Below are 17,955 nucleotides of genomic sequence, written 5' to 3'. Positions count from 1 at the left end.
TATTCTGGAAACTTATCTCCTAGTTAACAAGTGTGTTTTTAACAGCGTATTTATCTCTCCGCGGTAAGGGGAAACGGGTTTCTGCAGTTGCTTGCGTTCTGTTATCACCTGTGAGCTCTAGAACTTGGGATTTTCACAGAAGCCTTTGCTGAGGGAATCCCGCCTCGGGGCCCAGCCGCAAAGTGGGTCCCCACTCCCCCGCATTCCCACCGGAGTCCTTGTGGTCCGCTAGCAGCTATGGAAATCTACCTTTCTTACGCAGACGGTGGCCCTCGGCTCGGAAAATAAATACCAGGCGTCCCCTGGCCGCCGGCTTGATTTTTACGCCTACAAAATCCGCAGTGACTGCCTCCAGCAAAGCCCCTTAGGCTTAGCGATGCTCCCTGCTCCCACTCCTCCCCGGAAACCCCAGGGCCCTCCTGGGCGTGGCTAGAGGCTCGAGTCCTCCGGGACCCCTGACCCTGTGGCTCGGAAAGGACTCTCGGACCTTTCCTAGAGTCGGGTTCAGCCCTCGTTGTGTCCCGAGGGCTTTGCTCCGGACCCGGCTTTCAGGCTGGCTTGGCTGGTCGACAGACCGGCGCGCTCCGCACACTCAAGTGTGAATTCCTCTGGCGTGAGCGTGCGCGTGGCATTGCCTCTGCGGTCCCCGGGTCTCGGCGACTCCCTCTCCCAGGCCGCCCCCTCCAGGTGACTGCGAAGCAACCTGTGCAAGTGGCCACCGGGTAGATCCTCCGGGTTTCCACCAGCTTGGCTTGGCGCGGCATACCCTTCAGCCTCAAATCGCGCCACTCGGGCTAGATTTTAATTTCAAGCTAGATTTAAATTAATTTAATTTCAGATTTTAATTTCACGCCGGCCGTGCTGGAGCTTGGGGTGTGTTTGCCTCGGTCCTTGAAAACCGCCAGAGGCCGCGAGAAGGAGCGCGCCAGGGCAGGTGCCCAGAGGTTGGGCACGGCTCGCGGTCCCCTCCCGCGCGCTGGGCTGCGGCAGGACGGGTAGGGATCTCAGAGTCCGCGGGACTCCCGGCCGGGTCAGACCCCGCGTCTAGCACGGCCTCGCTCCCCGCGGCAGCCGGCTTAGACTCTGCATTTCTTTGCGCTCTTTCAGGACAACGCTGGCAAACTACGCTCCGCAGCCATCTCGCGCTTGGTGAACATTTCACATCCTCGTTTCCCCTTGGCCTGCGCGATCTATCATGAATCCAGCCACACCGAGTGTAACTGCGGGTGGGGAGAAGCACCCAGATGCCAACGGTCCCCGCCTTTGAGAGTCGACGGCAGACCAGTACTTGCTTGTGGTTTGTGGGGGGGAAGACTGAAGTTTTAAATTCCAATTATGTGCAGAATGCTCAAACTTCTCACCCGGACGGAGCGGACAGTGCAGGAAAGGGGACTCCCATAGCTCTGGGATTGCATTTTGCATCGCGTCTCCCAGAGTTCCGTGCTAAGGCTCGGATAGGGAGGGAGCTGGGGCCCCGGGCCAGCGCTACGGGTGGAGAGGGTCGGCTGGCAGCTCCGCGAGGCCCTGGCCATGTCGCCTTTAAAGCCCTACCCCTTTGCGTGGCCTACTGAGGGTTTCCCGGGCTGGCCGGGGTTGCTTCCTCCTTGCACGTTCTCTCTTACCCACAGACAACCCCAGCAGACGAGGCTCCTGGGAGCCGAGAGCTTTTGACTCCCCGCTCCCTCGCTCCCCTCCTCCTCGCCCGCCGAGGGGTGGCCCTCAAGAGCCGGACTTTGCCGGCCCTGGCCCCGGGGGGCTGGGACCATGGTGTTTCTCTCCGGAAATGCCTCCGACAGCTCCAACTGCACCCACCCGCCGCCACCGCTGAACATTTCCAAGGCCATTCTGCTCGGGGTGATCTTGGGGGGCCTCATCCTTTTCGGGGTGCTGGGGAACATCCTCGTGATCCTTTCCGTGGCCTGCCACCGGCACCTGCACTCGGTCACACACTACTACATAGTCAACCTGGCGGTGGCCGACCTTCTCCTCACTTCCACGGTGCTGCCCTTCTCCGCTATCTTCGAGATCTTGGGCTACTGGGCCTTCGGCAGGGTCTTCTGCAATGTCTGGGCGGCGGTGGACGTCCTGTGCTGCACGGCTTCCATCATGGGACTCTGCATCATCTCCATCGACCGCTACATCGGCGTGAGCTATCCTCTGCGCTACCCCACCATCGTCACCCAGAAGAGGGGCCTCATGGCCCTGCTCTGCGTCTGGGCGCTCTCTTTGGTCATCTCCATCGGGCCCCTCTTCGGCTGGAGGCAGCCGGCCCCGGAGGATGAGACCATCTGCCAGATCAACGAGGAGCCGGGCTACGTGCTCTTCTCGGCTCTGGGCTCCTTCTACGTGCCGCTGACCATCATCCTGGTCATGTACTGCCGGGTCTACGTGGTGGCCAAGAGGGAGAGCCGGGGCCTCAAGTCGGGCCTCAAGACCGACAAGTCAGACTCGGAGCAGGTGACGCTCCGCATTCATCGCAAAAACGCCGCGGTAGGAGGCAGCGGGGTGACCAGCGCCAAGAACAAGACGCACTTCTCCGTGAGACTGCTCAAATTTTCCCGCGAGAAGAAAGCGGCCAAAACGCTGGGCATCGTGGTCGGCTGCTTCGTCCTCTGCTGGCTGCCTTTTTTCTTAGTGATGCCCATTGGTAAGTCTTTGCATCAGCTCTTCCCCTTCTGCTGTCCTAGACTCACAGTCATGGGTGGACGAGAAAGGATCTGCGTTTCAAACGGCAACGCTAGGAGGGCAGTTAGGAAAGACTTCCCTGTAGAAAAGTAAATTTTCATTCCCTTTCTGCTCCAATCTCACTTATATTCAGTCCTAGGGTACTTTTTCGACTACTGCAAAGTGGTTTCCCACTGATGCAGATTAATTGGTCTTCTTAATAAGAATATCAACTTCTGTTAATGCTTTTAAGCCTGTGTTTAACTTAAAAACATCCATCCTTGGATTTCAAGTCTCTGAGTCTCCTCCACCAGGCACTTAGGCAGGGGCAATGGAATGTCACTTTCATCTCTGCTGCTGTGGACTGCAAATTCTCTTGGCCTAAAAATAAGCACGATGCTTATCCTGAACAAACTTGTGCAATTTGATTATTAGATTAGATTATTCCTAAGGGTTAGTGAAAATGGTCTGCTTATGTTCTATATCTGTGTTCATTTTGTTTTCTGGATTCTGTGTGGAAGAAACTATAACGAGCTACTGGCAAGAAAAAAATATATCTCCAAAACAGTTTAACCTTTAAAGAATTCAATATACTGTTTCCAATAAGTAAATACATTCCTCTTTATTTTAATGCTAAGTATTAAAGCAAACAGTAATGTTACAGATCCAATTTTCACAAATGCTGAATGAGCTGTTGTCAAAACTAATTAGTTCATTATAAATGTCAGCAAGCTGATGCACTTGGATTCATCATTTACCTCTGGAAGGCCTTCCTGACAACCCAGAATGGTTGTTTACTATTTTTAGTTTGTGAGCTCAAATGTAGACCCACATACATTGGTTATCCACTAGCTCAAGCAAACAAAAAATTACAATAAAAAGTCATAAAAGTCTTTATGTACTTTAGGGTCAATTTACATGGCATGTACTGAAAGTCCTTTTATTGGCAATACCAAGTGGTCATTGCCACTATTATTTTTTGAAGACTAATTATGTTTCAGACATTGACGATTTGATATCATTAGTCCTCTCAGTAACTAAGTGAGGTATATGTTATTATTCCAAAATCACAAGTCAGGGGAAGGAATTCTTCAGGTTCTAAAGCTTTGCTGTCTACTGTCATAACCGCTAGCCCCATGTGTCTATTGAATGTAAGTTAAAATTAAAGAAAATTAGTATTCAGTTGCTTAGTCCCACTGGACCATTTCAAGTGTTCGGCAGCCACACGTGGCCAGCGGCTACTGCTTTGAACAGCAGAGATATAGAGTATTTCCATCATTGCAGAAATTTCTACCCAACACAGCTGCTTGAGAGGCCCTTCCAAGTCCATTCCCTGGCCTTTCATCATTATTGCATTCTCTGCTTCTAGAATGACATCACAGCTTTGATTGTATTTATACAACCTTCTTTACCTGAGCCACTACCTCCTTACCTATCGTCTGCATCCCATCCCTTCCTCTTGAAGTTTGCACATTTAGTTATGCATCTGTTCACCTGTCAAGTATTGTATTTATTAAGCACTTGTTCTAGACACTTAGGGTGAACAAGGCAGAAAAGTCCTTGCACTGAGATGTTTGCAATCTTTGGGGGGAAATAGACAAAAACAAATAAATATACCTTTAAAAGTCAAGGATTAACAAGCACCATTTTAAAAGTAAACAGGATAATAAGATAGAGACTGGGATGACAATGTGGTGAATGGCATGGAAAGTCCTCTCTGAAGAGGTGATATTTGAGCAGAGACCTGACTGAAGTGAGGAGCAAGCTTTGCAAATTCTAGGAGGAAGAGTTTTCTGGGCAGAGTCAATACCCAGTGCAGAGCTGGCAAGGAACCTGACTTGTCTTTTAGGCCAAAGTAGAATTTGCATATTATTCTAATTGTGATGGGAAGTCATCCAATCAGAGGGGCTTTAGCATGTGAGTGGCTGGTCTTATATTTTTAAAGGATGGTTCTGGCTCCTGGGAGGAGTGAGGGCTGTTTCCTAGATAAGAGTTGAAACAGGGAGACCACTTAGGAGACTGTTGGAGATATCAAGGGGGGAAAAGTGGGGAAGCCCTGTACTCAGGTAAGACAGGTGGGCGTGGTTCAAAGTGATCCCAGTTCAGTTCAGTTGGTCAGTCATATCCGACTCTTTTCAACCCCATGAACCGCAGCACACCAGGCCTCCCTGTCCATCACCAACTCCCAAACTCATGTCCATTGAGTCAGTGATGCCATTCAACCATCTCATCCTCTGTCTTCCCCTTCTCCTCCTGCCCTCAATCTTTCCCAGCATCAGGGTCTTTTCAAATGAATCAGCTCTTTGCATCAGGTGGCCAAAGTATTGGAGTTTCAGCTTCAACATCAGTCCTTCCAATGAACATCCAGGACTGATCTCCTTTAGAATGGACTGGTTGGATATCCTTGCAGTGCAAGGGACTCTCAAGAGTCTTCTCCAACACCACAGTTCAAAAGCATCAATTCTTCAGTGCTCAGCTTTCTTTATAGTTCAACTCTCACATCCATACATGACTATTGGAAAAACCATAGCCTTGACTAGATGGACCTTTGTTGACAAAGTAATGTCTCTGCTTTTTTAATATGTTGTCTAGGTTGGTCATAACTTTCCTTCCAAAGAGTAAGTGTCTTTTAATTTCATGGCTGCAATCACCATCTGCAGTGATTTGGGAGCTTAAAAAAATAAAGTCAACCACTGTTTCCACTGTTTCCCCATCTATTTGCCATGAAGCGACGGGACCAGATGCCATGATCTTAGTTTTCTAAATGTTGAGCTTTAAGCCAACTTTTTCACTCTCCTGTTTCATCAAGAGGCTCTTTAGTTCTTCTTTATTTTCTGCCATAAGGGTGGTGTCATTTGCATATCTGAGGTTATTGATATTTCTCCCAGCAATCTTGATTCCAGCTTGTGCTTCTTCCAGCCCAGGGTTTCTCATGATGTACACTGCATATAAGTTAAATAAGCAGGGTGACAATATACAGCCTTGACGTACTCCCAATAGGCACTTATTTCAGAGGTAGAACTGACAAGTTTGGACATAGCATATAAAAAAAAGAGAGGAGTAGAGATAACTTTTGGGTTTTAGGCCCTAACAACTGTGTAAATAGTAGTATTTCCTGAGACTGGAGAAACTAAAGAATGATGGGGGTAGTAAGGGGCTGGCAGGAATATGAAGCACAGTGCTTATTTTATACAGTCCATGCTGAGAAGTGTCTATTAGATGTATGAGTAGATATGTCAAGTAGGCAGTTACATGCATGTATTTGGAGCTAAGAGGGCAAGCTGTTTATGTTTATCCAAGTTTATGATATAAACTTGGGACACATCCACATATTTCCACAGAAATGGAAAGATATGCAAGTGAGAAAGTGTGGAGAGGAACGAGAGATGAAGACTGAGCCTTGGATCCTGATATTTGAGGGTCAGGAAAAGGAAGAGAAATGATCAGCAAAAGAAACTGAGAAGGAGTGGCCAGGGAGGTAGAAGAAGGTGATGTCCCAGAAACTGAATGGAGATGTTTCATGAAGGCGGGAGTCATCAGCTGTCACATGCAGTTGCTAGACCAAGTCAGAGGAGGACTGGGAATCCACCATGGACTTGGCCTTGTAGAGGTCTTTGGTGATATGAGAAAGTCCTGAAGGAAATGGCAACCCACTCCAGTATTCTTGCCTGGAGAATCCCATGGACAGAGGAGCCTGGCAGGCTACAGTCCCTTGGGTCGCAAAGAGTTGGACATAACTGAGCAACTAACACTTTCTTTGAGGACAGTAGTTTCAGTGGAGTGATGGAGACGAAAGCCTGATTGTGCACTTTTTTGAGAGACTGAAAGGTGAAGTGAAAGGGTTTTGCTAGACTGTGGGACAGGGAAAGGCAGTGTAGCTATAAGGATCTAGAGAAAATTTTCAAAGGTGGGAGATAGGATATCATGTTTATTTTCTGATGGAAATGATGGCCTAGAGAGATCTTGGTGGTACAGGTAAGGGAGGAGACAAGAGGGTTTGAAAATGATGGGGAAGCCAGAGTGTATGGGCACAGAGGCAGTAGGTAAGGAGGGGAAAGGTCAAGATCACTTCCAAATACATGCATGTTCTCCATGAAATAAGACTCATGGTCATCTCAAAATTTGATGAAATTTATGTATTTTTAAAACTAAGCTGATTTTAATTTCAGAATGAGTAAGAGAATAGAAAACATTCGTTTTTAAAAAGCAAATGTTCCTACCAAGCAAACAGCATCATTGTTAGAGTTAAATTTTAGATATAGATAATGCTGATGGCTTCAGCCTGGCTTGCTTTATACATCAGGAGCAAATTGTAGTCAGATAAAAGTACACATCAGCTTAATTTCTCTTGCTTTGGGTTCCCTTCTGTATAATTCTGCTCATCATTAAAAAGAAGTGAACCAAATATCTAAGTGTTTATGAAAATGTCCTGTGGCATCTCTATTCCCTATTTTCAATAAATTGAGTTGGAAAGAAAAAAAATAATTAAGATCATCAACTAAGAGTGAGGAAGGAATAGGAAGTGATGGTAGTTTGAGGAGTAAAAGAAAATGTGAAAGATCAGTCTTTGAGGTGAGAGAGTAAATAGATTATGGAAATTTTCTAGAGTTGCCAGTAGGTCCTGAGGACATGTTTGAGACTTAAGGTCATATATTTAAAGGAAGACCAATCAAGAAGGCTGAATGCTGGTCTCTCACAGCTACGAGGCTGGGAATGATAGGGAATGTTGCTGATGACTGATTATATCTAGGGGCTGAAGTAAAGAAGGGGAGACTGTGAAGGAACATAGGCTAGATCAGATTGTGCTGTTTGTGTGCTCACTCAGTCATGTCTGACTCTTTGTGACCCCGTAGACTGTGGCCCATTAGGCTCCTCTGTCCATGGGATCATCCAGGAAAGAATACTGGAGTGAGTTGACATTTCCTCTTTCAGGGGATCTTCTCGACCCAAGGATCGAACCACATCTCCTGAGGCTCCTAGATTGGATTAGGGGTCATACAGAGCCACATGGTGGGAACAGCTCAGATAAGGATGGGTGACTGGGAGTTTGGGACTTCCAGTGGTGGCTTAGCTATCCAAGAAGATGAGCATGATAGACTGGATCTTGAGTCCATCTAGGGGAAAGGAGACTCTGGTCTTATCAGAGCTTCTCTTGTGGATCTGCTGTCTTGGGAAGCTGGTAATGTTGAAGTGAAAATGGGCACTCCTCCGTCCATAGGATTCTCCAGGCAAGAATACTGGAGTGGGTTGCCATTTCCTTCTCCAGGGGACCTTCCCAAACCAGGAATCGAACCCACATCTCCTGCATTGCAGGCAGACGCTTTAACCTCTGAGCCACCAGGGAATAACCGAAAATGGGCACAAGATCACCAAACCTACCAAATCTATGGTCCACAGTTTCTTTTTGACACCAAACAAATAAGACATTGTCTCTTCCCAGAGTGATTGGCTGTATAATAAGTGCCAGGCACTGTGTTAGAACAAAAAGTTGACCAAAGCACAGACTCTGCCCTCAAGGGTCTCACAGTCTAGTTAAGGAGACAAATTGAAAACAATGATCACAAATCTATGAGATTGGTCCTCAAAGTGATATTAGAAATGCTAAAGAATAGAATAGTGAACGATGTCTGGAAATCACTACAGAAGCATCTAGATGTCTCGCAGTTGACTAATCAGGGACTTGAAGACTGCACTGCATCTTGTGAGCCATCAGTGAGACATTGTTTGTTTTTAGTAACTATCTTAAGTACATTTTTCATGCAAAATGTGGAGAGAAGAATAAATATGCCATTATATTATTATACCCAAGGGACATGAGCTCTTAAGTAGGACAAGTAGTCTCTTGGGAAGAGAGCTTATGGGTTTGCCCTCAGCTGCCAGAGGACAGAGGGCTTAGAAACTAAAACCAAAGCAGGGGTGGATGTACTGTGCAAAGCTGAGGGTGAAGCACCCATGTGGGCAGGAACCAAGCCAGGATAATCAGGTGAGGGGGGCCTCCCATCTCATTGCTGAAGGCCCCTCTGGATTTGTGAGAAGGTTCTGTCTCCCCATGGATTCCACACTTCACTCTCTCCCCAGTTCTTCCCCACCAGGGCTGGGTTGGTTGCTGGGCTGAATAGCCTGATTACAGGTAGAAATCTGACTTTTCTGCCTTCAAGTCTAAGTCTTGCTAGCCTTGTCTTCTTCCCATATCCTAAATATTTGCCTGAAATTGAGAACCCCTTCAGGGGAGGGAGATTACACTTGACGTAATGATCAGTCATTTATACCTGAGAGTGAATTTTTTAAATTTTATTTTTGCTTATTTATTTTTATTATTTTTGGTTGTGCTTGGTCTTTTCTGCTGTGCAGGGGCTTTCTCTAGTTCCAGTAAGCGGGCTTCCCTTTGCATTGGCTTCTCTTGTTGTGGAGCATGGGCTCTAGGGCACACGGTCTTCAGTAGTTGCAGCTCGTGGGGTCTAGAGCAAGGGCTCAGTTGCTCCAAGGCATGAGGGATCTTCGTGGACCAGGGATTGAACCCATGTCCCATGCATTGGCAGGCGGATTCCTAGCCACCGAACCACCAGGGAAGTCCTAGAGTGAGTGAATGTTCTTAGAAAACAAGTTTTGATCATGAAGCTAAATAAAAAGAATTTGAAGCTGTTAGCCTTCAACATCAGAGAAGGCGATGGCACCCCATTCCAGTACTCTTGCCTGGAAAATCCCATGGATGGAGGAGCCTGGTAGGCTGCAGTCCATGGGGTCGCAAAGAGTTGGACACGACTGAGTGACTTAACTTTCACTTTTCACTTTCATGCATTGGAGAAGGAAATGACAACCCACTCCAGTGTTCTTGCCTGGAGAATCCCAGGGACGGGGGAACCTGGTGGGCTTCTTTCTATGGGATCGCACAGAGTCAGACATGACTGAAGTGACTTAGCAGCAGCAGCAGCCTTCAACATATGAAAGAAGGAAGGGTATAAACTGTGCCTCAAGGAACCTTGGGACCTGGAGTGTGTGTTTCATCTTTGCCTATTACATTCTTTTGTCTAGAGCCAACTGGTACCAAAGGCAGTGTGCTGGATGGAGAAAGTATTGACCTGAGATTTCAACCTAGGCTTTCTTTTTTCATAAAATACGGAATGTTATATGGGTCAGCTGCCTAATATAGCACCTAGCACTGAGCAAATGGCAATAAATGTTCATCTTATCTGAATTCATATGTTTCATGGATCATTACTGACATATGTTGATGTGGGATGTTGCCATGAAGAGTGGATGCCTTTGGAGGTCTGGGCAAAAGAAAGCATCAGAAAGAAGGGGATGAGGGGGGAAGCATTTATTGAACACTTGGTTATACGCATCAGAACTCTGAACACATCTTATTTACATTCAAAATAAGTATTATTATTGCACTGAGCCATTGCCATTATCTCTGAATGAAAGGAGACAGCACTGGCTGAGCTGTGCTTCAGATGGACATTACTATTTGAGAATTATTTTAAAATAAAAAAAAGACAGTACAGCAACTTCCCTGGAAGTCCACTGGTTAAGATGCCATGCTTCCACTGTAGAGTCTGTGGGTTTGATTCCTGGTCGGGGAACTAAGATCTCACATGCCACATGGTACGGCCAATTAAAAAATAACTTATTTTGAAAAAGTTTATAGATGTTTTTTAAAAAAGACAGCACATGGTAAGGAGAGAGAATGTTTTAAGATGCAGTGTCCAGGAGAAGGCAATGCAGGCAAGATGATTACCAGGTGGAAGCAGTGAGGCATAGTCATTTATTCATTCAGCAAAATTTCATTGAGCATCTCCTATGTGCCAGGTAGCTAGAGAATCCCTGGAGATAAAGACAAATCCTTGCCCTAGTGGAGCTGAAAATCTGCACAATACATAGCAAGTTTCAGATGATGATGTGTGAAAAGTAGCAAGAAAAAGGGGTGAGTGCACATAATGACATCGGAGAAGGCGATGGCACACCACTCCAATACTCTTGCCTGGAAAATCCCATGGACGGAGGAGCCTGGTGGGCTGCAGTCCATGGGATCGCGAAGAGTCGGACATGACTGAGCAACTTCTCTTTCACTTTTCACTTTCATGCATTGGAAAAGGAAATGGCAACCCACTCCAGTGTTCTTGACTGGAGAATCCCAGGGATGGGGGAGCCTGGTGGGCTGCCATCTATGGGGTCACACAGAGTTGGACACGACTGAAGTGACTTAGCAGCAGCAGCAGCAGCAGCACATAATGACATAGAATGATGATTGTAGATGCCCAGGCCAGTTAGAAATTGCATCTCTTTGCTGCAGGTACAAAAGAACAGGCCCCTGATTCTTATGGAAAAGGCTGACTTCAGAGAGATAATGGTGTGGAGAGAATCTAAGAACCACTTTGACTTTAAGATAAGAGACCAGTTTTTCAGTTACTCTAGCTGCATCACCGGAGAAGGCAATGGCACCCCACTCCAGTACTCTTGCCTGGAAAATCTCATGGACCGAGGAGCCTAGTAGGCTGCAGTCCATGGGGTGGCTAAGAGTCAGACATGACTGAGCGACTTCACTTTCACTTTTCGCTTTCATGCATTGGAGAAGGAGATGGCAACCCACTCCAGTGTTCTTGCTTGGAGAATCCCAGGGACAGGGGAGCCTGGTGGGCTGCCGTCCATGGGGTCACACAGAGTCGGACACAACTGAAGTGACTTAGCAGCAGCAGCAGCTGCATCACATAGGTAGGTGTGTGTGTGAAGTCGTGTCCAACTCTTTGTGACCTCATAGACTGTGGCCCCTAGGCTCCTCTGTCCATGGGATTTCCCAGGCAAGAATACTGGAGTGAGTTGCTATTTTCTTTTCCAAGGATTATCATTTCCTTCTCTAGGGGATGTTCTTGACCCAGGGATTGAACCCACATCTCTTGCATCTCCTACATTGGCAGGCAGGTTCTTTACCAGCTGAGCCATGGGGGAAGCCCCTTGCTGCACCACAAATCATCTCAAAACTTAGTAACTTAAGGCAACAATCCTGCTATGGCTTGTGACTGTAGGGCAGTTATGAGTCAAAGTCTAGTTTATTGGGCTGTTGGGATGTTAGAATTGGTGGCCGCTTTCCCCCCAGTAGTTGAAGCCAGCTCTCCTGCAGTGTGGCACTTCTCTCCAAGAGAATCGAGGCAGAAACTGCCAGGCTTCTGAAGCACAAGAGCCAGACCTGGCCCAGGGTCACTGCTGCCTCATTCTGCAGGAAAACCAAGTCACCGAGGCCAGTATACCTTCAAGGGGAGGGAAACAGACTCACCTCCTGGTGGGAGAGCAGATTCGCAAAGGGATAAGGGGATTATTGCAACCATCTTCCAGTACATCTTCCTCACAACTGTATCAGCCAGCATTTCTCATTCATCTTCCAGTTACTTATCGAGAATGTCCCATATACTGGGGTTTATGAAATGTAACCATGTAAAAACAACCTCGGTGTTTGCCTTCCTGCAGGCTTCTAATCTCCATGAGGAGACAGACATGAATCAGATAACCACATAAAAATGCCAAAATTGTGTACAAGGAAGAGGATGGAGTGGTACCTTGGAAACATGTGCTGTGGATAAGAGTGACCCTGGGCGAGAGGGTAGAATAGGCTTGCTGGGAAGGAGAGCTTGACCTTCTTGACCTTGATCTTTGGGACTGAGATCTGTAGACCAAGGAGCTGTTGATTGGCTAAAAGGAGACTGGAGGGAATGAGATGGATAAAGACTCTGATAAGACTGGACTGAAGGGTCATTTTTATGAGTTTGTGTTTTTATTTGAAGATGACCAGGAACAAGGATGACATGATCAAGTTTATATGTTAAGTTATCAGAGGCTTAGCAAAAAGAAGACTGGCTAGACCAGTTGGGAGACATTGACCCAGGACAGGTGAGAGATACCTTCCCAAATAGGATCCTTCTCACTCGAGGTTGAAAATATTTATTTCCGCGAGCTGCCACAGAGTTCTCAAATGCCTCTTGTGTCATTGCCTCCAGAGCAGATTTACGAGAAAAGCTTTCCCTGATCACTAACAGTCTAACCAGACTTGGCTTTAAATTAATTGTGGCTCTTTCCACAAGACGAATCTGTCATTGGAGATTTACCATCATATTCCAAAGAATGTGCCTCAGGCTCAGAAGACGTCTACGATGAGTTCTAACAAAGCTTTGAACAATAACTGACTCTTTTAAACCAGCTGCATACAGGCAAGTCAGTACTCCGAAAGAGACACCACTTAGTGCCCTAGGTATTGCTGTGTTTTCTTATTTCGTGGTTGCAGGTTCAGGCGGAAGGATTTTTCCTAAGGCATTTTCCTCATTGGACAGGTTCACCATCTTTTAGTCCTTTAACTTGGCTTTCCATTTGGACATGTGTATAGTGACTTTTCATCTTGAAACTGCATTTTTCTTTACTATTTGAAATCCCCCCATATTTTTATATTTGAAATCCACTCCCCCCATATCAGTCATTTCTATTTCAATTTTGTATTGTGAAATCACTCATCTGTGCTCTTTGGCCACTTTTTTGTTAAGCCACTGAGTTTTACTTCTTTTCCATTTGTAAGTTTATTGTATACATTGACCATATTAATCACTTATTACTGTATATCCTGGGTTGCCAGTTTTCTCATGCTGTATTCAGACATGCTGAGAAAATATAGCTTCTTTATTTTTCAAAAACTGATGTGATCTTTTTCATGAACTCCCAGGGGACACACACACACACACACACACACACACACACACACACACACACACACACACACTTTTCGTTAAACCCAGTAAGTTCAGTCAAATCCAATCATTTAAGCAGCATCTTTATATACTCAGCATCTCTTGGATAACTCAGCATTGCAGGTCTGCATGCTAAATTGTTAATCAGGGGCACATGTTATGGTTATTGGGGTAGTGGGTGATAGGAAATTATCAGGTCCTAGGTTGATCTCTCTGAAGAAGGCAGTGGCAACCCACCCCAGTATTCTTGCCTGGAGAATCCCGGGGACGGGGAAGCCTGGTGGGCTGCCGTCTATGGGGTCGCACAGAGTCGGACATGACTGAAGTGATTTAGCAGCAGTAGCAGCAGCAGGTTGATCTCTCATGGTGATTTTTAGTTTCTGGCACTGGGGATGTTGTTTTAATCTAGTGGCTGGCCACAGGTGCCAGTCCCTAGCCATCAAACAGCTGTCCCCGATGAGTCTGAGGGTGCTCACCCATGGACAGTTGCCCCACCTGATGACCCAGCCCTCTTAAGTCACTATAGGTTTATCTGTTTTGCCTCCATTTGGTTCCTGGCTGGGGTGATGCTTGTTCTATTGCCATTGGCCAAGGAGTCACTTTGTCTGTAACGGCCCGCGTGGTCACTGTTCACAGGCTCCTGAGCTAAATTCTTGATGATGTTTCATCATTGTCTGAAGGCATGGAGAGCCCTATGGGTTCCTCCAAGTCCACACCACTCACACCACACCTCACCACACCTCACCACACCTCACCACACCACTCCACACCATACCACACCACTCCACACCACACCAAACATTTGTGCCAACCCACACCTACTCTTCTGCACCCAGCCACATGGGCTGTGACTTTAGCAGATGTAATAGCCCTCTTGTGTCATCTCCCAGATGCCAGGATGGAGAGGGGGAAAAGGCACCTTCATTTCCACCTTTGTCTTAACAGCCTCTGCAGTGCTTGTCAAGAGGGGAGTTCGGGAACCCCAGGCTTTCTCTTTTCACTTCCTCCTTCCCCACTTCCCCCACTGTCCACCTGTGGAGGGCAGATAGAGAAAGCTTTCCCTTCCTTTTTCTGGCTAAAAGGGACCCTCCTTTGAACCACATACTCCTCCTCCTCCATGCAGGCGGAGAGAGGTATAGGTTTACTAAAAAGGGAAAAAAGATGAGGGATATTAACAATTTTATAATCTTTATACATATTTAGCAACTATTCTTCTCATTGATTTTTTTTTGCATTTTATCCTTTTTGTCCTTTTACAAATACATAGACTTTTAAAATTTTTATGTAGTCTCATATTTTAATGTTTCTTCATGGATTGTGCCTTTTAAGGGACCCTTGGAGAGATCTTCCTCCATGTAACTCAGATAACCTCTATTTTCTCCTAGTTCTTTTAGAGCATCATTTATCATGTACCTGGAATTTAGTTTTGTATTTTGGTAGGTGATGTCTAACTGTATTTATGTTGAAATAGCTAGGCAGATATTCTTTTTCTTAAAGATTTTTACGTGGACCATTTTTAAAGTCTTTATTGAATTTGTTACAATATTGCTTCTGTCTATGTTTTGGTTTCTTGGCCCTGAGGTATGTAGGATCATTGCTCCCTGACCAGATTGAACCCACACCTCCTGCATTCAAAGGCAAAGTCTTAACCACTGGACTACCAAGGAAGTCCCTAGCTAGATACTCATGAAAGACTTTTTGAATAATCTATCCTTTCCCATCTTCTTTGGAAAACTGCCTTTGTTACATTAGGAAGAATCTTGAATCTATTTTGGAACTCCCACTTCTGTTACATTTATCTGTCTCTCTGCTATTAGTGCTACATTATTTTAGCTTCTGTGGTTTCGTAATAAACTTTCATATTTTGGGGGTGAAGGCACCTGGATGAATATTGTTTTTCAACATTATTTTGTCTGTCTTTGCACGTTCATTCTTCCAGGAAAATTCTGAGCTCATTTTGTCCAGTTACATCTCCTACTCCACCAATACCACTGTATATGTACATGCTGTCACACATACATACACAAATCCTGTCACATGTTATTCATAATTTTTGGATATATAGATCAATTTGAAAGGCACCATCTTTATCACACTGAGACCTCCTGTAAAGAAATATGACATATGTAAGTCAACAGTACTTCAATAAAAAATATAACATTTTTCCATTTACTTCCCAAATTATTTTTTGACTCTTGTTTGTACTTTCCTTTTAATCACACTTAATAACATGTTCTTGAAAAATGATTGTTACAAAGAAGTTGGGAAATGCTGCTTTGGTATTTCTTCATTAGATATGACAGTGTTGGTTTTTAGATCAATATCCTTCATCATATCAAGGAAGTATCTTTCCACAGTTTATAGAACAATTTTATCAAAATGAATTTTTAATTTTATCAACTGTTGGCTTTTTAATAGGCATCAATATAATATTTTTCATTGACATTGAGTTGATAAATTTTATTTCCTAATAATAACCAATCATGTATTCTTGGATTAAATTTTAGCTGATCAGTGGTATTATTCTTTTTTATGTTGCTGTATTTTACTAAATATTTTATTTCTGGTTTGCATCTATATTTCTATGTGAAATGAATATATTTTTTTATTTTACAGTGGTGTTTTTGTTGCTTTTTTGGTTTCAAGATTATGTTAGCTTTATAAAATGAATTGCGACACTTTTCCTTTTTTTCTACTATCTGTAACAATTTAAATAGCATAAGAATTATGTGTTCCTTGAAGGTCTGAAAGAACTTGCCCATAAAACATCTGGGTATAGCACCTTTTATGGAAGCAGCTCTTGGAGACTGTTTTCTATTTCTTCCATGGATAGTGGTCTATTCTGATTGTCAGATTTGATAATCTTTGTTTTCTTCTTTTCTATTTTCCTTCTTATTGAGGTCCTACATTTTAGCACAGAATTCTACATGAAATTCTGTTATTTTTTCATTTCTTTTCAATCTCTCTCATTTTGTACGCCATCTATTTATGTTTTCTCACTTTTTGTCTTCACTGAGGTGTCTTGAAAGATTGTTCATTTCATTAGTTTTTTTCAGAGAACCCACATCCTGAATTTATTAATCATTTTTCTCTGTTTTCCAGGCCACTAATTTAAGCTCTAGACATTTCCTTTGTTTTTCTGGTTATATTTTGTTCTTTTATGTTAACGAGCAGAATGTTTGGTTCACATATTTTAATTTCTCTTGTCTAAGATTAAAAATTACCAAAGTTGTTCATTTTCTTCCCTGCAACTTGAGTTTCTTGCCTTATGTTTTGCTAGGCAGTGCTCTCATCCAGTTTTTTTTTCCCTCTGTTTGTTGCTCTTTAGTCCTATAGGAACTGAAGAGGATTTCTTATATTGTTGTTGTTGCTGCTTGTTAATTTGAACAGTAATTGGTGCTTTTATCCCCTACTTTTTTGGTTGTTGTATCATTTTTATTGCAAAATTTCATTTATGTGATTGTGATTATCAAAACTGTTATATTATTTATTGTCACTATTTTTCAAAAAATATTAAAACAAACATTATCTAGAGTTCTATGTTTCCAAAAAGTAGAAACTATTTATAAGATAAAAATTATGTAAAGTTTAAAAATAAAATAAAATTTAAAAAAAATTAAAAAATATATATATATAAATCTATAGGCTGTTTGAACAATAGACCTAAGAAGGATATTGTTTATTTTTTCTTTTTTTAAAGTTTATTTTTAATTGGAGAATAATAGCTTTCAATATTATGTTGGTTTCTGCCATACATCAACATGAATCAGCCATAAGTATACATATGTCCCCTCCCTCTTGTACCTCCTTCCCACCTCCCACCCCATCCCACCCCTCTAGGTCATCACAGAGCACCGGGTTTGAGCTCCTTGTGTCATACAGCAAATTCCCACTGGTTATCTGTTTTGCGTATGGTAATGTATATATCTCAGTGCTACTCTCTCAATTCATCCCACCCTCTCCTGCCCCAACTGTGTCCACAGATCTGTTCTCTATCTCCGCGTCTCCACTGCTGCTCTACAAATAGGTTCATCAGTACCATCTTTCTAGATTACATATCTGTGTGTTAGTATGCATTGGTTTTTCTCTTTATGACATACTCATTGTGTATAATAGTCTTTAGTTTCATCTACCTCATTAGAACTGACTCAAATGTGTTCATTTTTATGGCTGAGTAATATTCCATTGTGTATATGTACCACAATTTCTTTATCCATTCATCTCTCAGTGGACATCCAGGTTGCTTCCATGTCCTAGCTATTGTAAATAGTTCTGCAGTGAACATTAGGGTACATGTATCATTATCAGTCAATTATAATTGATAACAATACCTGTACCCTAATGTAGTGGGATTGTTAGGTCATATGGTAGTTTTTTTATCCCCTATGTTTAAAAACCAATTTCAGATTTACTGCATTGTGGTCAAAGAATGTGAACCCAATAATTTATAGCTTATGAAATGTATTAGCTTTTTTGATTATTTGATATATGATCAATAATTAGCACATTTAATAGACTGAATGTTGATAAGATATATTTTAATGATAACAGTGGTGTTTTTGAG

At 43.8% G+C, this 17,955-nt stretch overlaps 1 protein-coding gene across 1 annotated transcript in view; it reads left to right on the top strand.

Moving 5' to 3' along the window:
• Nucleotides 1-969: 969 nt before the first annotated feature.
• ADRA1A (adrenoceptor alpha 1A) overlaps nt 970-17,955 on the top strand; it is a 101,465-nt gene continuing 84,479 nt past the window's right edge. The window contains exon 1 of the mRNA XM_055580279.1: nt 970-2,647. Coding sequence (XP_055436254.1) covers nt 1,765-2,647 — 883 coding nt within the window. The 5' untranslated portion in view covers nt 970-1,764. The remainder of the gene's footprint in view (nt 2,648-17,955) is intronic.

Source organism: Bubalus kerabau, chromosome 4, assembly GCF_029407905.1.
Source record: "Bubalus kerabau isolate K-KA32 ecotype Philippines breed swamp buffalo chromosome 4, PCC_UOA_SB_1v2, whole genome shotgun sequence".
NCBI lineage: Eukaryota > Metazoa > Chordata > Mammalia > Artiodactyla > Bovidae > Bubalus > Bubalus kerabau.
This window is presented reverse-complemented; position numbering and strand designations above follow the sequence as displayed.